We start from the raw sequence: 25,723 nt of genomic DNA, 5'->3' as shown, positions 1-25,723 counted from the left end.
TGTGGTTCTTGGCGGTTCCTGTTTCGGTTTGACCGAGGGGGTCGGCAAATTTTCCGTGCTTCCCACCTGGGGGGTTGGCTTTGGGACATCCCCACTGTCTTGAACTCCAGTGTCCCCTAGTGGATGAAGGAGAAAACAGGATTTTGGTACTTACCGATAAATCCTTTTCTCCGATTCTACAGGGGACACCTGCCGTTTTGTTTGGTTTCTTCTATGGTGTGCCTGCATGTGTTCCCTGCCTTAGGTTCCTCTGTTCTCCTTCAGTCGGTTTTATTCCGTTCTCTGGTCTTCTTCTTCTACTCGTTTTCCTGTTGTCCTCCGTCTCCTCTCTGGCTCAGTTCTTAAACTGGGGCTGATGGGGCATAGAGAGGAAAGAGCCAGTCACACTTCTAAATTATTTAAAGTGCTAGGTTCTACTCTACCACCGTCTATACCCCACTGTCTTGAACTCCAGTGTCCCCTGTGGAATCGGAGAAAGGGATTTATCGGTAAGTACCAAAATCCTGTTTTCATCACTATAAAAGATTATTTGCTAACTTGCTGTTTTTACTTTTATCTCTTAAGCTGGCCACACACATTGTGACATCTGCAGCCATATTAGGCAATTACCCATCATCGCAGTGTGTGGTGCCTCAAAACAAGCCCCAAAGCTGGATAAGTAAATTTCTATACTAAATGTGAAACTGTTGGAGTAGTGCTAGAATATTGTTGTATAGTAATACCCTTTCAATTTTTTTCAGTTCCTCCTATGTTGGACATCTATATATTTGGTAGTTACTCTATATGTATATTTTTTTTTAAAGGGAAGGTACCTCAAGAGGACAGCATTGTGACGTGGAGAAAGTTTGCAAAGGTAAATCATACGCTGTAATATTCAGCTACTTTTACGTTTGTATAGATGTCATAGATAAAGAGGATCATATGCTGGGTCAGACACTTACCAAGGTGTGTACAGCTCTGCAACGTTACGCCAGGAGATGTGACTTGACAGTGTTAGATGTAATTGCCAACCTTACATTACCTATGTTGCATTCAGTTCAAATAAAAACAGTATCCATTGCTCTTCCCCTTTAAATGTCAAATTGGAATATTCTTTCCTGCCGCAGATTGAATGAAAATGAGATAGTGTAAATAGACTGCAGCAATCACACTAAGAATTTGTATCATAACAGTGGGAGGGATCATGATGCACTTAACGAATCAGAAGTAGTTCCTGTTTGTTGTCATCCTCCTATATAACTCCTGACAGGCTGACATATGTCTTTATTATTATGGATTGGCTTTGCGTGAACACGTCCTTACCGTACTCTGCTAAAACATGCGCGCGCACACCACGCTTCCCATACTCTGCCTCACTAAATATAAGGAGCCGTTAAGCACACTCTATGACTAATTTTGCATATGTGTGGTCATGTGCAGTATGAGACGCATATATTATACAAAAAAAAAAGAAATGTGCATCCGACTCTACATAAGACCCCAAATCATTCTTGTTGATTTTTTATCTTGGACCTGGTGGAGACTGTCTGCCCCTTGCTCTGCAGTGTCTCTGCATTGTGCAGTGGTGGCGTGGCCACGATGACGTGATTCGCCATGAATTGTATAATCAAACCCCTGGGCTTCCACTTCACTGGGCGACATCTAGGACACTGTGCTACTGTGCACATGAGCTCCCTGACATGGAGAGTAATCAAGTATGACCAAAATATCCAAAGCTTTTCATTTTAATAGTGCAATATTTGATGGCCAGTTTAAAAGTAGCTAAATAATGCATTCTGACCCTTCAGACAGGTTTTCTGGTCAGAATTTTTATTGCAAACAAAAAGTTACATGGCAGAAATTATCATAAAGAAATTATTACATTGTAAACTGTTAATTTCTTCTTCAGGGTCCACAGTAACTACCTTGGGGTATGTAGTTGGAGTGATCCATTGCATCAAACAGCTTACAGTTTTCAAGCTCCCAGCATGCATAGGGCCTCCTCCCTATATACCCCGCCCCCAGCCATTCAGGTGTTTTTTTTTGTGCGCGGCAAGTATCCAGAGGCACTGGTTATAACAGCGGGACTGCTTACGGAGTCCCAGGCCTTTTCTTTTTGATTTACCTTTGTTTTGGAAACAATGAGTTTAGCGGTATTCGGCGCCGAGTATGACGCATATACTGCGACTCCTATCTCCGCCGATGCCGAAACGCCAGTATCTCTATATGTCCTGGGGATTCCGTCAGACCACAGCGTGGCTTAGCTAGCGGCTTTGCTGGGCTCTGGACTGTGATCGGATACATGGAGATGGTAAGGTAAGACGGTTCCTCGTTGTGGGGAATGGTGCACTGCAGTCCAGGTCTCTAGTGTAGGAGACGCGTTGGAGGCTGCTGCGGATGAACGACTCGTCTGCTTGTCCACACTAAGGATGGCCGGGACCATATCGTCTGTCGCCGGGGATGGGTAGTAGACTCATTAGTGTGCACTAATATGCGTCTGTTACTGTGAGGCCAGCATACCCGTGCCGTCAAAATCACCGTTATGGAGAGATAGGCGCTCCTCCCCCAACCCAGACACAACTTCCAGTGAGGATTCTCAAGTCTGGTTTGCTACTTTTGACCACCTCGTGTGTGAAACGCTCACAGTCCGCTTTGGGTGCACTGCTGAAAGCTACTTGTATCAGAAGTTTGGTCTGTCTCCATATATACCTCTCCCCTGTGTCAGGTATATAGCACTCTATATCTTATCAATACCCCTCTGGGGCTGGTCAGTTGATTTAGAGTCCATTTGCATTTGAATATATATATATATATATATGCACTGTATGTGACTTTAATGGTAGCTGCTGTGTTTATACTGCCTTTTTGTTTTCCAAACTGTCAGATATAGCTATCACTGTGTTTCTCCTCATCCCTCTGAAGAGGTGTGTGTGTGTGGGGTTTTTCACAAATGTGAAGAGGGTCACATTGCATTTATACCTTATAGCTGTTATACATTGCTATGTCTAAGGGTAAAGGGGAGAAGGATGAGGCTCCGGCACTGATGTCATGTAAATCCTGTTTGGCAGGTCTGTCAGAGCAGGATTTTGTGCAAGATGGCTTGTGTAGTGTCTGTTATAAACAGTCACCTTTCCTATCTGGTACACCAGCACAAGAACCACCGTGGGTGGCCTCTTGGTCTCAGGTTTTGTCACATGTAGTGGACAGGACTGCAGTGTCACAAGCTCCTGCTACGGTACTGCCCTCTACTATGGGGTATTCTGAGCATTTGCATCCTTCTATGTATATGTCCCCCATGAATTCCTTTTGGTTTGATTCTTTTGCTCACTCTAGTCAGCCGTCTATAGCCCCCTCAGCAGGTAATGCAGGCAAATAGACCAGTGGCGGTAAAGCAGGGACATAAGAGAGGTCAGATGTTGCCTCAGGATTCTGACTCTGCCTCCTCTTCGCACTCAGAGATCTGGTTCTTCTTCTGTTGAAGAAGACCATCAATCCTCTGTGGATGTCCCCTCTCTGGGGAGAGCGGTTAGATCTGTCCTTAGTGTAGAGGGAGAGGAAGTTCCACTGAAATTTAAGACTCCGGTCTTTAGGCATCAGAAAGTGGCTAAAGATTATTTCCCTCAGTCTGAACAACTGACGAATCTCATGTCTGAAGCATGGGGTACGTCACATAAACATTTCCATGCTACGAGGAATATAACCTCTAGGCACCCATTTTCACTTGGTGAATGTAACAAATGGGAAGTTCCCCCTACAGTAGTTGCTCATGGAACTAGATTGATCAGGAGCTCTACATAACCCATTCCTGCAGCATCCTCAAGGAAGTTACAGATAGGAAACTTGATAATTATTTGAAATCCGTGTTTTCGAGGGGCGTGGCCAAGACTGACATGGAGTAGCTAGCACTTAGCTGAGCTCTCCAGCCGCAATATCCGCTGCCAACATCCTGACCTCTGCCCAGCAGTGCCCATTATACTTACCGTGTGGGGGAAGGTGTGCTGCCTCTGGGGAAACAATTTGAGCCGCTTTCCGTCTCCTCCTGTCCGTCCGGCCGGCTCCGTGTGTTGTGTCCTCCTGCCTCTGCATGTGGTCCCGTCTCCTGCTGCGGCTTCCTGTCCTGCCGCTGAGCTCCCTGGAGTTGGTGCCTGCCGCGTGTGCTCCGTGCGCTGTGCCCTCCTGCTTCTTCGCGTGGTCCCGTCTCCTGCTGCGGCTTCCTGTCCTGCCGCTGAGCTCCCTGGAGTTGGTGCCTGCCGCGTGTGCTGTTGAGGGATCCAGCAGCCGCCGAGGACATTTGCGGGGCACGTGCCTCCTCCTCCTGGCCTTCCATTGCCGGGTGCGTCCTGGGACTGTTGCTGGCCTCATCTGCCGCGGGGAGACCCTGTAGCCTGCTGGACCTCGCTGTGTACACAGTGGCAACTACAAGTGAGTGCCCGATCACCCCCTCATCTTCCTCGGACCTCCTGAGCAGCGGTGCTGTTTAGCCCTCTCCTTGCTGTACAGTGCTGGTCATAGTGCCCTTCTGGGGCTACTCAGTGCTGTTATATTTGGGGCTCTGAAGCTTTATCCTGTGTGCCTGGTAGCGGCCACTTTCTTCCTCAGTTAACCCATTGACTCTCTGCCTGCAGTAGCTCTCTATATCCCTATTCTGTGTTGTCCTTCAGCTATGGGGAAAACAAACCATACATCAGCTGCTGCTAAACTGGAGCGCTTCTCCCGTAACCCTGTGTCTAATACTCCACAGAAGGAGAATCCTGTGGAAACGCCTGATCAATCACCTCCTTTAACTACAGCCCCTCCTGCTGCGCAGGCCCAGGAGATCACCTTACAGCAGGTGTTGGATGCTGTAACTACCAGTGAGAAGCGCTTAGCTGACCAGATTGGCTCTGTACAGTCTGATCTGATGGTTATTCATCAAGATTTACAGCGTATTCGCGAGAGGGTTGGAGAGACTGAGACACGCATTTCCACCTTGGAAGATTCGTTCTCCCCGCTTAAAGTACGAGTTAATACTTTGGATTCTCAAATGTTAGCTGTGCAACGTAAATTGTCAGATATGGAAGGGCGATTACGTCGCAACAATGTTCGCTTCGTAGGATTGCCGGAAAAGGAGGAGGGAAATAATCCTGTAGAATTTCTAGAAAAATGGCTCCTGGAAGTTTTTGGTCGCGATGCTTTTACTTCTCATTTTGCGGTGGAACGGGCTCATCGCGTCCCTACTAGGGCACCGCCGCCTGGAGCACCTGCCCGTACGTTTATAGCCAAATTCTTACACTACCAAGATCGGGATTCAATACTCAGACTAGTTCGTGTCAAAGGTCCTATGGAAAGGAATGGCTGTCGTGTCTCGATATTTCCTGATTTTTCTATTGATGTGCAAAAGGAGCGAGCTCAATTTATGCCAATTAAGAGACGCCTGCGTGAACTGAATCTCCCATATGCAATGTTATTCCCATCCAAGCTAAGAGTCATTGCTGACGGGGAAACAAAGTTCTTTATGTCTCCAAAAGAGGCTGCTCTATGGCTAGATCGTTACAGGCCCGGCCGCAGACAGGTGGCTGAAGATTAAGTCAGCTGGATCATAATTTGCCTTGAACTCACGTAACTATGTTTAATTTCTGGTCACTGACTGTTGTTCTCATATAGGCTGGGCGCTTATGGCTTGCTGTGATCTTCAAGTTATTATTTATTTGTTGACAATAAGTCTGATAGCATTACGAGATCACTATATTCATATCATTACCGATTTCAGATAACTATTTTTTGTCTGTCGGTTTATTGCATTGTACTCTGATTGCGCTATATAAGTCTGTCACCTTTCTACTGTATGTATTATGTTTGGGTTTATGCACCTTCCCCTGCTATTGTATGTTTTTCTTTTTCGTTTCGTTTTTTTTTTTTGTTTGTTTACAGGGGCACCGAGGGCATTATTGGCTGGAGAGCTCCCTCATGTCTAGGGGTCATCTAAATTCTTTGCTCCGTAATCTGTAGGGGGGTTGCTGTTTCGGGATAGTTGTTAGGAATTCTAGTTAGGGATTTAGGTATGCCAAAGTTGGGGTTAGGTATACGGGGAGGAAATAAGGGTTGGGGTTTCTCTTTTATTTTTTGTTTTGTTTCTTTTGTGTTTTTCAATGGATGTTCCTATAGAGATGTCATGTCAATTTTTTTTTGTATCGAAAATTTTTGCTTTTCTCTTTGCTTTTTTCTATGCATATACCATTGTATATTTAATATGTCTATTTGTTTGTCTCGCACACTCCAATACTATTTTGCAGGTTATCCGCTGGCTAGTGTTGCTAGTATCTGGTACTAATCTGGGATGATGGCTTCTCCATTGAGAATTGTATCTTGGAATGTCCGAGGGCTTAACGATAAAATTAAAAGATCCTTAGTCCTCCGGCAGCTCCGACAATATGGCTCTGACATTGCATGCCTCACTGAAACACATTTGCTGGGGGGTAGGTTAATGTCACTGAAAAAACCGTGGGTTGGATGGGCTTATCATACCTCGCACACTTCATCATCTAGGGGTGTTTCAATCCTTATACGCAGATCACTTGGTTTTGAGTTGGTTTCCCTGCAAAGTGACACTTGGGGACGGTATGTTTTTTTACAATGTCGAATAAATGCTGCCCCCATTCTTTTATTGGCTATATATATCCCACCCCCGTACTCATCTGAGGTTATGAAAAAAGCAGCTGAATTTATGGCTAGATTTCCAGATACACCTGTAATTTGTGTGGGGGATTTCAACAACGTAATGGATCCTGTTCTTGATAGGCGGAGCAATACCTCTGGTTCCTCTTCCTCCAGTAGTGGTCGCTTCGGGGCCCTTGTGGCAGAGCTGGGCTTGGTGGATGCTTGGAGGACGAGACATCCTGTGGAGAAACAATATTCCTGTTTTTCACGTAGCTATCATTCGTTCTCCAGGATTGACCTTGCCCTGATCTCCCCCAATCTGTTGCCTAAACTTCAGTCAGTTGTTTACGAAGCAAGAGGGATTTCAGATCACTCCCCATTAGTACTTGGGTTGGACCTGATTGGTCAACGCGGGCATTCCTTCTGGAAGCTCAACCCGTTTTGGTTAACTCGTATGGGAGCGGGGTCGGAGCTAGAGGCTACCTGGGATGAATTCTTCTCTAATAATCATGGCTCGGCTTCCACTACGGTAGTTTGGGATGCCTTTAAATCCTTTTTAAGGGGTACCCTGATTAGACGTGTGTCTGAATTAAAATCTTCCTACAAGCACCATGAGAAAGAGTTAGAATCCTCCTGCAGGGCTTTGGAAGCAGCATATCTGTCTGATGGGCAGGACTCTTCCAGACTTGCCTGGCTTGCCACGCAGAAGGAGTGGAGTGACTTACTATTGGCTAAGACTCAGTATAGGCTGCTGTTTGCAGCACATTCCCACTATGCCTTGGCTGACAGGCCGGGAGGTTATCTTGCTAATCTGGCACGTGCAGAGAGGTCCCTTTAGCTGTGGTTGAAGTTCTTGATTCTGCTGGGGTTGCCCAGATACAGACCCCAGATATTGCTGCAGTTTTTGTACAGTTTTATAGGGCTTTGTATACTTCTAGACTGACCTGCACGTTAAGCGATGTACAATCCTATCTCGCAGGTATATTATTGCCCACTTTGACGGCGGAAGACAGGGATTACTTGGACTCTCCCCTGACTCGGGAGGAGGTAGATGAGGCTTTGCGTTCATTCCCTGGCGGTAAGGCACCCGGGTTAGATGGAGTTCCGATAGAGCTGTACAAGAAGCATAGTCAGTTTTATGTCCCTCGTCTCCTTGACTTGTTTAACCAGTTATATGAGGGCACTGCTCTCCCACAATCTATGTCAGAGGCTCTTATTGTGGTCTTGCCTAAGCCGGGGAAGGATCCGAGGCTCTCTGACTCTTACCGACCCATATCCCTTCTCCCTACAGATGTTAAAATTTTAGCTAAAGTATTGGCCATTCGATTAGGTAGGGTGATTTTAACTGTTGTCCACCCAGACCAGACGGGGTTTATGCCCGGCAAGTCCACATCCATTAATTTACGTCGCCTTTTTACTCATTTGCGGGTCTCTCGTGGGCAAGGGTCCTCAGTTGTTGTCTCGCTGGATGCGGCAAAAGCTTTCGATTCTGTCGAGTGGCCCTTCCTATGGGAGACCATGCGCTGCTTTGGGATTGGCCCTGGGTTTATAAAATGGGTTCAGCTCCTATATTTAGCCCCAACAGCTAGGGTGTCAGTTAATGGTTTTATATCCTCTTCCTTTCCTTTATCACGTGGAACAAGACAGGGATGCCCTTTGTCTCCCGCCCTGTTTGCTATAGCAATTGAGCCTTTGGCTTGTCTCATTCGGGCACATAGGAGTATCAGGGGATTGGAGCTGGGGGCCAGAACAGACAAGGTGGCGTTGTACGCTGACGATATGTTGCTCTTTGTTTCTGACTATTCCAGCTCCATGCCTCATGTTCTTGATCTCATTACTCAGTTTGGTAGTTTCTCGGGACTTACAATAAATTGGGATAAATCTTGTATTCTCCCCCTTGGAGGATCATGCCCTGTGGGTTCGAGTGTTTCACTTCCACTGAAGTGGGTCAATACCTTTAAATATCTTGGTATTTGGATATCTAATGCTCCCCGAGATTATGTGACCTTAAATGTGGTGCCCCAGGTGGATTATTTACGGGCTCGGGCAAAGATATGGAGCAAACTTCCACTCTCACTCACCGGGCGTGTCGTCTTAATTAAAATGGTGCTACAACCTAAACTGTTATATGTACTCCATAACTCTCCGGTCTATCTTCCCCAAAAACTTTTCCATCAAATAAACAGTTTGGTCTCCTCTCTGGTCTGGGCGGATCGCAGAGCTCGCATAAAATTGGATGTGCTCACTAAGCCTCGTTCACAAGGGGGTCTGGCGCTTCCCCACTTTCGCATTTATTATTTTGCATCTCAACTGGCACATTTGTGGCATTGGATAAATGATAATGACCCTCAGGCCCTGTATGCTGTTATGATCTCCCAGGTTACTCCAGGTCATACTCCTCTGCAGGCACTACTTAGTGGTAATATATCTAGCACTATGTTACCTATACTTACTCAAGCTGTCAGAATATGGGACTCTGTCTCAAAACTTATGAAGACACAGGGCTTAGATCCGGCTACTCCATTATGGTGCTCTCGAGCTTTGCCTGAACTTTTGGCGTTGCAGACCAGGGAGATTTGGGGTAGGTGGGGAGTGGTCTCCTTGGGACAGCTATATAATACAGGTGTACTTAAATCCTTTAGTCAGTTGCAAATTGAATTTGGTCTCCCACAGTCACATTTCTTTAGATACCTGCAACTTAGACATGCGCTAGCGACCCAATTCCCTGATGCTCCCCCAAACATTCAAGATTCCCCTGTCAAAAAATTCTTGTCTATAGGCGGACCTCGTCGTTTTGTTTCTCATGCCTACTCCTTTGTAATGCAGGCTCACCACCATGATGATCTACCAACTCTCAGAGCTAAATGGGAGGTTAATCTGGGTGCAATACAGGACGACTCATGGCGGGATGCATTGGGATGTCCACGATTAGCTACCACCTCAATTCGTTTCCAACAAATCCAGCTAACTCCTGATCGTCTGTTTAGGTTTGGTGGTCGCTCAGATTCAAATTGCCCTAAATGTAGTGCCCCATCGGCCAACTTTTGGCATTTGCTTTGGGATTGTCCTCAGATTGTGTCATTCTGGGAAAAAATACTCAGGGTAATCTCCTCTACAGGAGTCCCGCAGGCTGTTCTTACTCCTATTGTATGTACGCTTGGAATTATAGAAGATCATCTGCTTGATAGACACACTCATCAGTATGTACTGAATGTTTGTATGTTGGCCAAAGTTTGCATTGCCCGCTCCTGGATGGCCTCCACAGGGCCGGAGTATTATGATTGGTTATCCTTAGTCTCTGCCACAATTGCACATGAAAAATATACCTATTTGGCTAGAAACGCCGAATCTAAATTTGAACGCATATGGGCCAAATGGCTTAATTCTGCTCATGCTCAGACCGCACACCACCGGCTTTCTGTCTCCAATTCTTCATTTAGTGCTGTTATGTAATAGTAGCAATGGGGGAAATAATGCTACACAATCACTTATTGGTGTGTGCGAGAGGGGAAAGAATATATATATGTTTATGTATATGTATATATATATGGACAATTGTTGTATATATAGTTTATATGCTAGTCTGTCTGCTCATTGTAATGTGACATCAATGATATGCTAGTTTTACATCCTTTTATTTTGTTTTAGGTTTGTTTTATGTTTGTCTATTTGTTGTTGTTTTCTTTTTCTTGAAAATCAATAAAAAAGCACTTAATTAAAAAAAAATAAAAAAATCCGTGTTTTCATTATCTGGAGCTATTACCAGACCAGCTAGGGCTGTGGCCTGGGTAGCCATTGGACGACATCTCTGGAAGATAGCATGCCTGATGCTAACAAAGAACAGCTGTCCTATTTCTTTCAGATGCGGGAGGCAGCTGTGTATGTTGGGGAAGCGGTTATTGATGCAGGTATCTTGGCTTCTAGGGTGTTGGCAACTTCGGTTGCCACTCGGACAACCCTTTGGCTAAAAACCTGGAAGGCGGATACAGGGTCCAAGAAGGCTCTGGAATCTTTGCCTTTTTTTGGAAAGTACTGTTTGGACCAGAACTGGATAATATAGTGGCTTCTCTGGCAATATCTAAATCTGCTGGGTTGCCATCTACGACTACCCCTAAGAATAGTCAGTCGTCAGTTCAGTCCTTTCGCCCACAGGGAAGGGCAAAAGGACAGTCTTCCTCTAGACAGGATAATTCCCGCAAGAAACTGCAGTCCAAGAAGTCTTGGTCAACCAGACATCCAGCCTCCAAGCCGGATGGTAAGCCTGCTGCCTGACGGGACGAGTCTCCCCTTGGGGGAGTCTCATGGTTGGAGGTCGACTTCTACAGTTTTCTCATGCCTGGCAGCAGACAACTACTGATGCTTGGGTTCAAGAGGTGGTCTCTCAGGGATACGCCCTCAGGTTCCTGCGGCAACCCCCTCAGAGGTTGGTTGGTACAACTCTTCCTTCGGACCCGGTCAGGCCTTGACCTTCTGGGAGGCTATTGGTGTCCTCCTGAGGTCAGGAGTTATAATCCCCATTCCTGTGACGCAACAGGGAAGGAGTTATTATTCAAATTTGATTGTGATCTAGAAACCAAATGAAGTCTCTCAACAAATTCATCCATGTGTCCAAGTTCCATATGGAAACACTACAGTCAATTATGCTGGCAGTGGACCCTGGAGATTTCATGGTCTCTCTGGACATAGAGGATATGTATCTGCATATTCCTATTGCACGATCGCACCCGGGATTTCTGAGGCTTGCTGTAGGTCAGCAACATTACCAATTTCAGGCTCTACCCTTTGGTCTGTCTACAGCCCCTAATGGTAGTCATGACGGCTTATCTCAGATGACAAGGAGTCAGGATACTGCCATATTTGGACGACCTCCTGATATTGGCACAATCACAGGAGGTGTTACAACATCATCTCCAAATGACTATTGTCTGTTTACAAGAGCACGGCTGGATAATCAATTGTAAAAATTCTTCTCCTTCTCCAACTCAGCAGATGGTGCACTTTGGGGCACTGCTGGATTCCATGGGGCAAAGGATTCTTCTACCAGTGGACAAGATTGCAGCATTACAATCTCGAGTGCGCAGTCTGCAGAAAGTGTTAGTTAACTCAGTGATGCATGTACTGATCTCATGGTATCTACCTTCGACATGGTGGCTTATGCCCAGTTCCATTCCAGGTCTCTGCAACAATGGATTGTATCTCATTGGTATGGTCAGTATCATCTGATAAGGTTTCAGATGATCTGCATCTCGCCAGAGGTTCGTCTCTCCTTCGCATGGTGGCTGCAGATGACTCATTTAGACAGGGGTCATCCTTTATGGGTCCCAGATTGGGTACTTCTCTCAACAGATGCAAGTCTGCGAGGATGGGGAGCGGTGACAAGTCATCACACCTTTCAGGGAAGGTGGATGGCCCAGGAAAGTCGCCTACCAATAAATATTTTGGAGCTTCGTGCAGTGCACAGAGCGCTCATTCTGGTGCAGGACCTCCTTCAAGGCAGGCCTGTACAGATTCAGCCCGACAACGCGACCACAGTGGCCTACATCAACCATCAGGGAGGCATACGAAACATTCTGCAGTGGGCAGAATGCCATCTTCCAGCAATCTCGGCAATATTCATCCCAGGAGTCCTCATCTGGGAAGCGGACTTCCTAAGTCGTCAGGACATACACACCAGAGAATGGGCTCTTCATCCGGACGTCTTTCAACTCCAGTTGTACAAGTGGGGACTACTGGACATAGACCTCATGGCATCACATCACAACCACAAGGTCCCCTGGTACTGGTCCAGACCAAGGGACCCCTCAGCCGCCTTCATGAACGCTCTGGCGGTGAGGTGGGACTTCAGGTTGGCATACCTGTTTCCTCCAGTCTCCCTCCTCCCAAGGGTCGTCAGAAAGTTAAAGCAGGAAGGCGGCAGGATGATACTAATAGCTCCTGTCTGGCCCAGGAAACATTGGTTCACTGATCTGACTTGGCTATCCATAAACAGTCCACTTCTACTGCCTCTATGTCCGGATTTACTAGTGCAGTGTCCCTGCCTATATTTGGATCTACCTCGGCTGGCTTTGGTGGTGTGGCTCTTGATTCTTCGGTCTTAAGGGCCAAAAGTTTTTCTACTTCTGTGATCCAGACGATGCTTAGGGCGAGGAAGCCTGCTTCCGCCCACATGTATCACAAGATTTGGCATTCTTTTTTTCAGTGGTGTTCCCACAAAAAATCTGACCATAAGGTTTTCAGGGTCTCCCGAGTTCTTTCTTTTCTTCAAGCCGGACTAGACTTAAGTCTTCTTCTGGTTACCTTGAGAGTTCAAGTTTCTGCATTGTCAGTTTGGTTCCAACGCAGAAATGCCACTCTGCCAGTTGTTAGAAAATTTTTGCAGGGGGTTCTCCGCCTGCAACCACCGTTTGTCCCTCCGGTGGCACCGTGGGATTTATCTTTGGTTCTCAGGGCGTTGCAAGCTTCTCCCTTTGAACCCTTGGATAAGGTGGACCTTAGATGGTTGACAGCGAAGACGCTTTTTCTCATCGCTATTTCCTCAGCTCGCAGAGTTTCTGATATGACAGCACTGTCATGTCACTCCCCATATTTGATTTTTCATCAAAATAGAGCTGTCCTCCGTACCAGAGCGGATTACCTTCCAAAGGTGGTAACCCGTTTTCATATGAATGAGGAAATTGTAGTTCCGGCCTTTCAGTCTTCAAACCTTTCTAAGGGTGAAACTTCCCTGGATGTTGTTCGAGCCCTACGTATCTACGTAGCTTGTACCAACTCCATTAGGAAATCCGATGCGCTCTTTGTGTTATATGGGTTTTACAAACTAGGCTGGCCAGCTAACAAGCAGACTTTAGCTCGTTGGCTGTGTATGACTTTTTCTCAGATCTATACACAGGCTGATCTCCCTGTCCCGAACAAGGTGACAGCACATTCTACTCTGTCTGTGGGACCATCGTGGGCCGTTAGACATGGGGCCTCTGCGGAACAGCTGTGCAACGTGACCACTTGGTCTTCCATCCATACCTTTATCAAATTCTATGCATTTGATACTTTTGCCTCCCAGGATGCTTCCTTTGGGAGGCAGATTCTCCTCTCTGCTCAGGAGCGTCCCCACCCTTTAGGGAACTGCTTTAGGACGTCCCCAAAGTAGTTCCTGTGGACTCTATGGACCCAGAATAAGAAAATAAGAGTATGGTATAACATACCTTAGTTAACTCTTTCTTTGAGGTCCATAGGGTCCCACAAGGCACCCACGCTGACGCACCTAGCCTCAGTTGGGATCTGTTCCTTTTCTTTTTGTATAACTGATTCCCTCTTTTTCTTTTTTTTTTTTTTAGAGTGTTTCTTGTGTACATTGTACTTCCTTCTCCACTTTCCCTCTCTTTACGCTAGACTTGGTTACAAACTGAATGCCTGTGGCTGGGGGCGGGGAATATAGGGAGGAGGCCCTATGCATGCTGGGAGCTTGTAAACTGGTGCAATGGATCACTCCAACTACATACCCCCAAATTAGTTTCTGTGGACCTCGAAGAAAAAGAGTTAACTAAGGTATGTTATACCATAACTCTTATTATTCTAACCTCTGCATTGTTAACTTTTTTAGTTATATAAGGAGATTTTACTGCACTTTCAGTTGATAAGAAAAATCAGTCTGTTAAATAATCATCAGTCGGGTAGTGAATCTGAAGGACATGTACAAAATAAACACTAAAGAACAGTATAAGAAGTGTATTTACTATGTTCACCGGACTACTTGTTTTGTGATTATATGATGTTCTAAATATAATAAATATATATTGGAAATAAAAAAAAAAAGAACAGTATAAGAAAGTTAACATGCTTACATTAGGGAAGTGCACAAAGAAGTCAGTGTCTGGATATCACAGTGAAAACTTTGATTCACACAAGACAAGAAACTGTGCATATCTACCAAATCTCAGCATCCAAACAAGGAGAGAGATAAAGTACCAATTAATCAGCTCCTAAATGTCACTTTATAGACTGTGTTTGAAAAATGACAGGAGCTGATTGGTTGGTACTTTCTCTATCCAAGCTTTGATAAATCACCCCTAAAAGAATATGCAAATTGCATCCCACAAGTGAGCGCTGTCCAAAAAGCTTCACTGAGCTGCAGCAAATATGTATAAGGAAAACGAGTCCATGACCAATCTGGTGCTATTTTCATCCACAGTCATTCAACTGTTGTTGGGAAAATGGTGATAGCAAATATGACTGCTTTGGGCTAAATATTTGTGTGAGCATCAGACTATTTCTTTCTATGAGATATCTACTCACAAACAACTATTTTCTGGGAAAGAGATGTATATTTTATTCAAGCAACGTTTTAATTATTTTGCAAAGCAATTTACTGTATAGTCAGTCCTTTCCTGCAAGTTTATTATGATGAAAAGTTATATTTTCAAAAGTAATACTTAAATATCCATTTGTGTTTTATGCATGTATTTATATTGGCATACAGGCAGGGGCGGATTGGGAATTTAAAGTGGCCCTGGAAAAGCACGAACGTGCCCCCACATGCGCGCGCCGTAGGGTGTGGCCTTGCTACAAGGGGTGTGGTCTAATGTGAAATGCCATGCCCGCAATCGACAACCCCATTTCGTCATGCTGGGGGCATGCCCACAGTTCCTCTCTCCAGTGAATAAGCACATAAAGCATGTGAATGAGTATTTTCTTACCTATATGATTTCTCTGCAACAAGGGAACCTCTGAAGAAATTGATCCTTCCTGGACAGGCAGTGTCTTGAGTCTGTATTCATTATTCATGTAGAAAATCACATGGTCTGGAAGCCGCCTGTTTGTGTAGCAGTAAAGCCAATGTCACCATCATGTAACAGAGGTTCAACCCGATAATACATAGTAACAGAAGTTTGGGGAGGACAAAATGTGAGTTTTCCTTATCAAACAATTTTATATTAATAAAATATATTTGCTCATATGGTACCATTTGCATCAGTAATATGGTTTCATTAGAATTGTTGTCTTACTGAAGATTACTGTCCCCCAATCTTTTCTTCCAACAGAACCAGTGGCTCTACCATCCTATTTGTGTGTCTCCAGCACCATCACCTTGGTGTGTTCCTTGGTGTGTTTCCAGCCCATCCCCCCCCCCATGTGTCTCTCCAGAGCTATCTCCCTGCTTCTTTCCGGCGCTATCCCCCTACGCCTCTGCAACACCATCATCCTGCGCCTCTCCAGCACCATCTTTCAGTGTCTCTGCAATACTATCATCCTGTGGCTCTCCAGCACCATCCCCAGCCCTATCCTTCTGTGTCTCCGCAATACCATCATCCCATGGCTCTCCGGCACCATCCTCCTGCGTCTCTCCAGGACCATCCTGCTGGCCTAGCACATTATATCCCCCTCCCCAGATAGATCATCATCTCCCCTTAGCACTAAATAACCTCCCTCCCCCTCAGACAGATCATCTCCCCCTAGAACATAATAATCCCCCCTCCCCCTCAGACAGATCATCTCCCCCTAGATCAGAATAACCCCCCCTCCCCCTCAGGCAGATCATCAGACCCTAGAACATAATAATCCCCCCTCTCCCTCAGATCACCTCCCCCTAGAACAAAATAACCCCCCATCCCTCAAACAGATAACCCCCTCCCCCTAAGACATCATCTCACAAAATAAACCCCCTCCCCCTCAGACAGAACATCTCTCCTTAGAACAGAATAACCCCCTCCCCTTCCCCTCAAACAGATCATCTCCCCCTAGAACAGAATACCCCTCTCCACACTGACAGATACTCATGTCCCCCTAGTACAAATCAGCCCCTCCACACAGAAATCAATCTCCCCTTAACAACCAGTGACCTCAGCTCTGCGGGCAGCCTGTCCGTCTTTAAAAAAACTGTACTGCAAGCTGCCAGAGTGGCTGCAGCAGATGCCGATGACAGTGCTGTCATGCAAATTTCAATCAGAGTCACTCAGTGACTCTTGTCCTGTCTCCCGGCCAGCCCCGACTTTCTCCAACCCTGTCCCTTCCCTGTCTACAGTCTGGCTAGCAGGGGCAGCTGGCGGCCTGGGAAGTGTAGTGCCTTCCTCCCCCGTGTGGATGTGCCCCCAGAATTAAAAAGATGTGACCTTACCTTTTGATGTCTGTCCCGGACGCTGACCCGCTCTGCCTCCGAGTTACGCGACGTCATCGTCCGGCGTTGTGGCGCGCGTAGCTCTCTGTTAGCTGGGCGGGACTTGGAGCCTCTTCTCTTCCCGCGATACCAGCTGCGGACTGCTCTAGTAGCTGTGACAGGCAGCCGGCGGGCTGCCTGTCAAGAAAGAAAGCAGTGACTGGGGAGGGTGGGGATGTGCTAAGGGGGCAGGGCCACAGGGGACAAGCGGCCCCACACACCAATCGGCCCACCGGGAATCTTCCCGCTATAAGTAATGGCCAATCCGCCCCTGCATACAGGATACCAGTATGTCAAGTTTTTAGCAGGTGTAAAACCGTTCTGATGATTTATAATTCTCTATGTCCATTATTGACAGGGTAACATGCCCACATTTGAATTTACCTTTTGGTCATGGTTTACTGCAGTTGTGGACCTTGTGAAAACTCACCTGGAAAACATCTGGAATGCCGGGTATGTAGACAATATGCAGGGTGTACATGATTTCATGAGATCCTGCGGTTTGGTATCACTAAGTAAAAGACAGAAAATATTAAACTTGGTAGTTAATAAAGGATATTTGGGAACACATATAGTGACTAATAAATGTTCCCAGTTTCTGGAATCTACAGATGTGTCCTCATACATCTAGGCTCTTTGCGCGTTAAATAGCGCTTCTAGTTGCACCATGCCGTGGCGCGACTCGGTAGCATCGAGCGTCTTTTCATGCTACTTTTTTTTTTCAAAATGCCTCTTACTCGCAAAGGGATGTATAGGATGAATAGGAAGCACAAGCAGCTTCTGCTAATTAAAATGATATGTGGCAGATCTATATTCTGTGTGTGACTGTGGTGTATCTGCAGCATACTGCTACGTTACAGTGTCAGAGCTACTGACACTGTACCATCATCTCACATTTGGATGTTTGTTTCTTAATAGTTTTTTCTACGCCACTAAATACTTAGATCTCCACTTCCTGGTAATGTATTATATTTTTTACTAGGCTTTAACTTTTAGGCTATTATTTCTTGATTAATGAAAACATTTGATAGGGTCTTATAGTTTATTAAACTGCCATCCTGCATGCCACTATTCCCCCTTTCACGCTGCCAGCAATAACACGGATTATTTTGCGTAAACGCGCAGCAACCCAGGTAATTATGCAGTGTGAAAGGGCCCAGTTGAAATAACCCGGCTCGAGCCAGCATTTCAACCCAGGTAACGAGCACGGTTGAACATGGGTTCAACCTGGCTCATGGTGCTGTGTGAACGGATAACCTGGGTCCCATTCACAGCATAGAAAGAAGTGAAGAGCCCGCGCTTGGAGATGATCTCCTCTCCAAGCGTCGGCTTGGCACATGGTGGTGACGGCAATAAGCCAGGTCGGGCCGCCAGTCTGAAAGGGGTCTCACCCAGGATGGACCCATGTACAAAATCCCGGGTGGGACCCGGGAATGCAGTGTGAAAGGGGTATAAGTTTCATAGCTGTGCTATATTCTTTTAAACGACAATGTGTTTGTGTTGCTGCTCTATCGCTTAGTTTAGCCAGTCAGCTCGCTGCAGTCTTTGCCCAACATGGGTGAAATTAACATTGTGAGGTGGTGAAAAATGTCTGGAAATGAAATGGATGTTAACAATACTGTAGGCACGAATTCAGACACAAATTACAAGATTTTAGCTGCTTTTATAGATTTTTACTTGTCAAAATAGATAAGAAAATGGCCGGAATATACTGTGTACAATATTCAGAGGTATATAGAGAAAGGTATATAACAGCTGCCAGCAGCAGTTGACAGTTAGTCAGGAGTTCCTTTCCTTGGGTGCTCAACCCCCCTGGGGGGGGGGAGCCAGAGAGGAAGCCTCTCACATCAGGAGCTGTGAGAGCAACTGCGGCTGCTAACTGGGAAGAAGTTTGTGGCAGCAGCTTCTAGAAGCTTTTCCTAGGGTGAGTGAGCAGCAACGATGGTCCCAGTGGCCAGAGCGGTGCAGCAGTGGCAGCTGAATGCCAGGTGGGGATGGAAGAAACAGAGCCGACAGTGATCAGCACAACTGTGGAGCTGTGTTGGTGGAGAGGAGACATGCCGGGCTGTCTGAGGAGGAGGGGACACGGAAAGAGAGAGGCCAGTGAAGGGTTAGTGGTAAGCAGACAGTGGGCGGAGTCACAGCCTATCCCCGTGGCTGAAAGGCTGCTCTCTAGAAGAGGGATGCTCCAGTGATATTAGAGGTGAAACAGCAATAGCTGTCAGGCCAGCTCCCTTGATAGCACAGCCCGGCAGAAATCACACAGAGGCAGGCTGCAGCAGGCCACACGAGGGTGCATATCTCCATAAAGAGAGGCTACATATAGTGCCCAGAGTATTGACTATAGTGAATACTAAAAGAGCAGGGGGAGGAGGACTTGTATATTGAGTTGGAGTCGCACTTTAATCAACATTGCAAAACAAAACCTATTCCTATGTGATTGGCGTCAGTGGTAGAGACTGCTAATATACATATACCTGTCACTAAAAGCAGTACAAGCAAATAGTTAGTGTTATTTATTATGCAGGTATAGTAGTTTTGCAGAATAACTCATCTCTAATCCAGGGCATCTGCTCAATTAGCATCAAAACCAAAATATTTGTATACTTAAACAATTGGATATTCTTCTGCAGGAAGACAGGTATAAGTGTAATTTCATTTCACTAGCACTGACTTATAGGATACCCTTTGAGAAGTAACCACTCCTAGCTCAGGAATTACACTCGTTTGTAGAAATTAAGTGATGATGAATAGACCCCTATCACTCAAACAAACTCATGCTAGGGTCAACTTTGTCAGACACCGAGTAATTTACCAGTATACTGTTAGACTATAATTGCAGTTAAAGTTCTTTCTTCTATGTATTAAACAAGTGGGGGCAAATACATTATTATCTGATATTTTTATTTGTAACTAAGAATAAATAAAATGTACAAAATACCAAAGGTGATAAATTATCTTTAAATATATATATATATATATATATATACATACATACATACATACATACATACATACATACATACATACATACAGTCAGGTGCATAAATATTGGGACATTGACAGAATTTTCAGATTTTGGCCTCTATTCACCACCACAATGGCTTTGAAATGAAACAAACAAGATGTGCTTTACCTGCAGACTTTCAGATTTAATTTGAGGGTAATACATCCAACTCAGGTGAACGGTAGGAATCACAACGGTTTCTATATGTGCCTCCCACTGTTTAAGGGGCCAAAAGTAATGGGGCAAACTAAACAATCATAAATCTAACTTTCACTTTTTAATACTTTGTTGCAAATCCTTTGCAGGCAATTACAGACTGAAGTCTGAAACGCCTAGACATCACCAGACGCTGGGTTTCATCCCTGGTGATGCTCTGCCAGGCCTCTACTGCAAATGTCTTCAGTTCCTGCTTGTTCTTGGGGCATTTTCTCTTCAGTTTTGTCTTCATCAAGTGAAATGCATGCTTAATCGGATTCAGGTCAGGGGATTGACTTGGCCATTGCATAACATTCCACTTTTTAGCCTTAAAAAACTCTTTGGTTGCTTTTGCAGTATGCTTCGGGTTATTGTCTATCTACACTGTGAAGTGTCGTCTAATGAGTTCTGAAGCATTTGACTGAATATGAGCATATAATATTGCCCGAAACACTTCAGAATTAATTCTGCTGTTTTTGTCAGCAGTCACATCATCAATAAATACAAGGGAACCAGTTCCATTGGCAGCCATACATGCCCACGCCATGACACTACCACCACCATGCTTCACTGATGAGGTGGTATGTTTTGGATCATGAGCAGTTCCTTTCCTTCTCCATACTCTTCTCTTCCCATCACTCTGGTACAAGTTGATCTTTGTCTCATCTGTCCATAGGATGTTGTTCCAGAACTGTAATGGATTTTTTAGATGTTGTTTGGCAAACTCTAATCTGGTTTTCCTGTTTTTGTGGCTCACCAATGGTTTACATCTTGTGGTGAAGTCTTCTCTTGATTGTTGACTTTGACACATATACACCTACCTCCTGGAGAGTGTTCTTGATTTGGCCAACTGTTGTGAAGCGGTTTTTCTTCACCAGGGAAATAATTCTTCTGTCATCCACCACAGTTGTTTTCCGTGGTCTTCCAGGTCTTTTGGTGTTGCTGATCTCTCCGGTGCGTTCTTTCTTTTTAAGAATGTTCCAAACAGTTGATTTGGCCACACCTAATGTTTTTGCTATCTCTCTGATGGGTTTGTTTTGATTTTTCAGCCTAATGATGGCTTGCTTCACTAATGGTGACAGCTCTTTGGATCTCATATTGAGAGTTGACAGCAACTGATTCTAAATGCAAATGTCACACCTAGAATCAACTCCAGACCTTTTCCTGCTTAATTGATAATGAAATAACGAGGGAATAGCCCACACCTGTCCATGAAATAGCTTTTGAGTTGATAGTCCCATTACTTTTGGCCCCTTAAAAAGTGGGAGGCACATATAGAAACCGTTGTAATTCCTACACCGTTCATCTGATTTGGATGTAATTACCCCCAAATTAAATCTGAAAGCCTGCAGTTAAAGCACATCTTGTTTGTTTAATTTCAAAGCCATTGTGGTGGTGAATAGAGGCCAAAATATGAAAATTCTGTCAATGTCCCAATATTTATGCACCTGACTGTATATACTGTGTGTGTGTGTGTGTGTGTATGTATATATATATATATATATATATATATATATTTATTTTGCTTTAATCATACCACGCCTATGTGCACACTTATGTTGAATTGTTGACCATATATCTATGATCCTTCATTTATGTACTGGTTTTTGCTATGTTCAGACTATAGTAAAGTTGTCCAATTTCTTTCTCATGTATGTTATCAATGTGCTAAAATGTTATTAAACAAAAACTGCAAAAAAAACCCCTTTGCTTCATTTAAATACAACCCTCACAAATTGTCCTTATACTGTATTGGTGGGTACACACTGGGCGATTAAAGTGGACGACTGAACGATAACGATATCGTTGTCGTCCACTTTATCATCCATTTTATACACAAAAGCGATGAACGATAACGACGACGTGCGTTCCCGCGGGTCGTTCGTCATCATCGTTCATCGGGATAACATGCAGGCCAACCTGACGATGTCGTCAGGTTGCTGCATGTTGGGGAATGGGTTAGAGAGCCCGTCACTGAACGATATCGTTAATGATATTGTTCAGCGGGTGTGCTCAATGTCATGAACGACATTGAGCACACCCTGCCAAGGACACACTAGACGATATCGCTCAGGGAGCATATCGTCTAGTGTGTACCCACCATATGGGTATCATCACCCATACTAAACTATTATATTTACTTTATTTTTATTTATTTATTAGCATAAATAAATAGTTTAAACTAGCATAAATGTCAATCCTGTTCTATCTGCTTTGGATGCACCTTATTTCTTCCAGATCTTTCCCTTATTGTGCTTTCCATACTGTAAGATAACCTGTGTCCACTTTACAAATCTAATAATTTTATTGTGTTAAGCTTAAATAGTGTCTGACCGTTTCTGCTAAATATAAAGTTCTCCCTCTTACCTATTTCTTATTCTCACAGCTATGTGATGGGATTTGTGAGTCGCAATACGGTGGATGCTCTTCTGAAGACCATGCAACAGGGCACTTTCCTGCTTCGCTTTAGTGAAAGCATTTGCGATGGAGGAATTACATATTCCTGGGTGGACCATTATCCTGATGGTATGTGATACCAGAGTACCGTAATCAAGTAATATCAAGTGTTCGTTTTGGCCATAGTCTCTATCAACATTATTCACACCTGATTTATTTGAATTTGGTGGCATTTTAATGAGTAATCAGAGTCAATTTGCCACCTACTGTACATGATTGGTCTGTGAGGCATGTAACACCCCACCCCCTGACGTCTCATGTTTCAGGAACTTATTTTATCCACTCTGTGGAACCATACACAAAGGAGGAGTTAAAGAAATTCCACTTTGCTGAGATCATCTGCAACTACCAAGTTTTGATAGGGGAAAACCTCAGAGAGAATCCACTTAAATATCTGTATCCCAACATCCCCAAGGATGAGGCATTTGGGTCACACAATGTGCAGGCAACAAACAGTAAGTATGTATAACATGTCCTTTCAATGTCAGCATTTTTATATGAGTTTGAATTGAACACACTTTTGTGGCACCACTAATTCTAAAATGCTTGTGATGTGTAAAAGAATGATTGTTTAACACATAGGGGCATATTCAATTAGGTGCGAAAAGTCCCGTACTTTTCGCATGCCGGACTTTTTGCCGACATTGCTGGTTTTCCATGGGATAAAGTATTGCGCTCGTCCTCGCTTATCCCTGTATTTAATTAGAAATCGTTGAAAACGGGACCTGGCGAATTCGGACCTGGCGCAAAGTTCTGTCAGATTTGGGGAAATCCGCCTGACACCCCCCAAAAGATGCACTGACATTGGGGATCACTATAGATACCCTCCAATAGGCCTGCTGAAGGTATTTGGGGTACTTAAATTATCTCAATAGCTGCTAATTAGCGTCTTTGCACAAGTGGTGAAGAATAGCATGTTGTAGGTTTTTTTGGAGAACATAAGTAGGTACATGAAAATGGGTGCTAGCATATTTTAAAGTTGCTAAAGTGACGTTTTAAAAAACGTAAAAAATCCACCTGCCCCAACCACCTGCAAACTTAAAAACACCTGGGGAATACTTGGGGACCTCCTGGAGTCTATTTCGCTAGTTTTTAAGTTTGTCCCCCAACTTTGTACTTTTTCGCCCCAAAATGAAAGTGCTTTTTTTGGGGTGTTAAGTTTTGTTTTTTGCTTTTTTTTTGACACAGTTTACCTTTGGGGGGGCTGTCCCAAGGGTGCAGGGTGGTTCCCGCAAGTTTGCACCCCAAACCCCCAATTCTGCACTTTTTTTCGACCGCTTTCATAGACAAAATTTTTTAGCTTATTCCAATGCATTGACTTTCCGCACCGGCGAAAATTCTTTGGAATTGAATATGGGGATAAGTTTTCGCCTGGCAAAATGACGTCACCGGCGATACTTTTCCGCAGAAACGGGCTTTTCGCACTTAATTGATCACGCCCCATAGTGGTTTTAAAAGAATTTGATAAAGATAAGTATATTAGTTTATTGGTCTGTTTTACTTTTGAGCTAATGAAGACGTAGTGCTTGCTCTAATCCAGTGCTCTCCTGCTACATCAACATCAGGGCCGGCCCGCCCATTACGCCGACTACGCAGGTGCGTAGAGCGCCAGCCGGCAGAGGGCGCCGTGAATAGCCGCCGGGAACGCGGAGCGGCCACAGACACTGGAGTAGAGAGAACTCTCCAGCTCCGCCGCCAGTGTCCCCGGACCCTATGTGTGCGTAGTACAGTAATTAAGGCGCAGTAGAAGGCTTCACAAGCCCTCTCTGCACCGTTCAGAACTCCTCCTCTGCACTGTGTGAGGTCGCGGCGTGTGACGTCACACAAGCGCCACCACACCACCGCGGCCAACTGTACCTGCATCCAGGGCTGTCCTGCGTGCTGTCTTCAGGGGACGACCTGCTGGCTGCTGCTGCTAATCGTGGATGGACAGGGTGCCGTGTCCTGCAGCCTGTCTCAGTGCAGTGCCTCTATAAAAAGGTATGTGTCCACTGTCACTGACTGACTGTATGTATGCACTGTCACTGTGGTGGTGTGTTATGTTGGGTGGGGGTTTATTAATGTTATTTGAGGGGTGTGCTGTATATTATGTGGGGTGGGGGGTTAATGTTACTTGAGGGATGTGCTGTGTATTATATTGGGTGGTGGGTATATTAATGTGATCTGAGGGGTGGTGGTGTATTATGTGATGTGAACCTGGTATATTATCGTTATTTGCAATGTGTGGGTTGTATTATTATGTGTGGTGGTGGTTTATTAATGTTGTTTGAGGGGTGTGCTGTATCATGTGGGATGGGGGTTATTAATATTATTTGAGAGGTGGAGATATATTAATGTGATCTGAGGAGTGGTGTTTTTTATTATGTGGTGTGGTGGTATATTGTTATTACAGGAGTGTGCTGTGTATTATGTGGGGTGAGGGTGTGTTATGTTGGGTGGTGGTTTATTAATGTTATTTGAGGGTTGTGCTGTGTATTATGTGGGTGGGGATGTATCATGTGGGATGGGGGTTATTAATATTATGTGAGAGGTGTTGGGTGTATTATTATATGGGGTGGGGATGTATTGTTTCCCACTAGACCATGCTCCTTTATTTTTTTTCTGGGTGTGAGCATTCGGCCCGTGCATTGGTACCCCTTGGGGCACTTACATTTTTTTTTGCTTACCTAAAAAATTTGTCTTGGGCCGGCCCTGATCAACATGAAGGGGTTCTTTGGTTGGACCTGCATAAGGTGGGGGAAGGGACGTCAGATTTGTATTATGAACTATTCATTAATTTTATTGAGAACCCTTTTATGCTCTGTGCTCCATGAATAGACAATATAAAAGCAGAAAAGAAAGAATCCCTTACTCAGCTTGGCAGAGTGTGGACGAGGAACCAAAACACAACTATTGCCACTGCATGTAATGTTAAGTGTGAACCAGGATCAGGTTTGTTCACATGCACAATAAATTAATCAAAGTCGTTAGAAGGACAGGGGGCGGGATTATCCCATGTCAAACTGGGTGTAAACAGTGCAGCAAAGCCCCATGTACAGTGTATTAAGTCTATATCCAACTAATTGTACGCGTGCGGGCATAACAGCTCTCTTTAAGAACTAAATTTCAACCTAAAATAATTCCTAAAGATCTGTATTATTTCTTTAAGATGCCTTTTACCTGTTGAAATTCTGTGACCTACATGTGGGCAGGGCCGGCAACAGAACTCATGGGGCCCTGTACACACTTTTTTTATGGCCCCCCCATCCCCGGTTCTATCGTTCCGTGTGTACGCACCTATAGGGTGATGGTGATGGGGAGAA

At 44.8% G+C, this 25,723-nt stretch overlaps 1 protein-coding gene across 1 annotated transcript in view; it reads left to right on the top strand.

The window, feature by feature from the left end:
- The window catches only part of LOC148523516 (signal transducer and activator of transcription 2-like), a 123,619-nt gene that overhangs the window by 78,676 nt on the left and 19,220 nt on the right, over positions 1-25,723 (top strand). The window contains exons 16-19 of the mRNA XM_088473147.1: positions 804-853; positions 17,121-17,215; positions 22,351-22,490; positions 22,688-22,876. Of these exons, the coding sequence (XP_088329273.1) occupies positions 804-853; positions 17,121-17,215; positions 22,351-22,490; positions 22,688-22,876 (474 nt within the window). The remainder of the gene's footprint in view (positions 1-803; positions 854-17,120; positions 17,216-22,350; positions 22,491-22,687; positions 22,877-25,723) is intronic.

Source organism: Taudactylus pleione, unplaced genomic scaffold (genome assembly GCF_031769625.1).
Source record: "Taudactylus pleione unplaced genomic scaffold, aTauple2 ptg000130l, whole genome shotgun sequence".
Lineage (NCBI taxonomy): Eukaryota > Metazoa > Chordata > Amphibia > Anura > Myobatrachidae > Taudactylus > Taudactylus pleione.
Note: the sequence above shows the minus strand (reverse complement) of the source record. Positions and strands in the feature narration are given on the sequence as shown.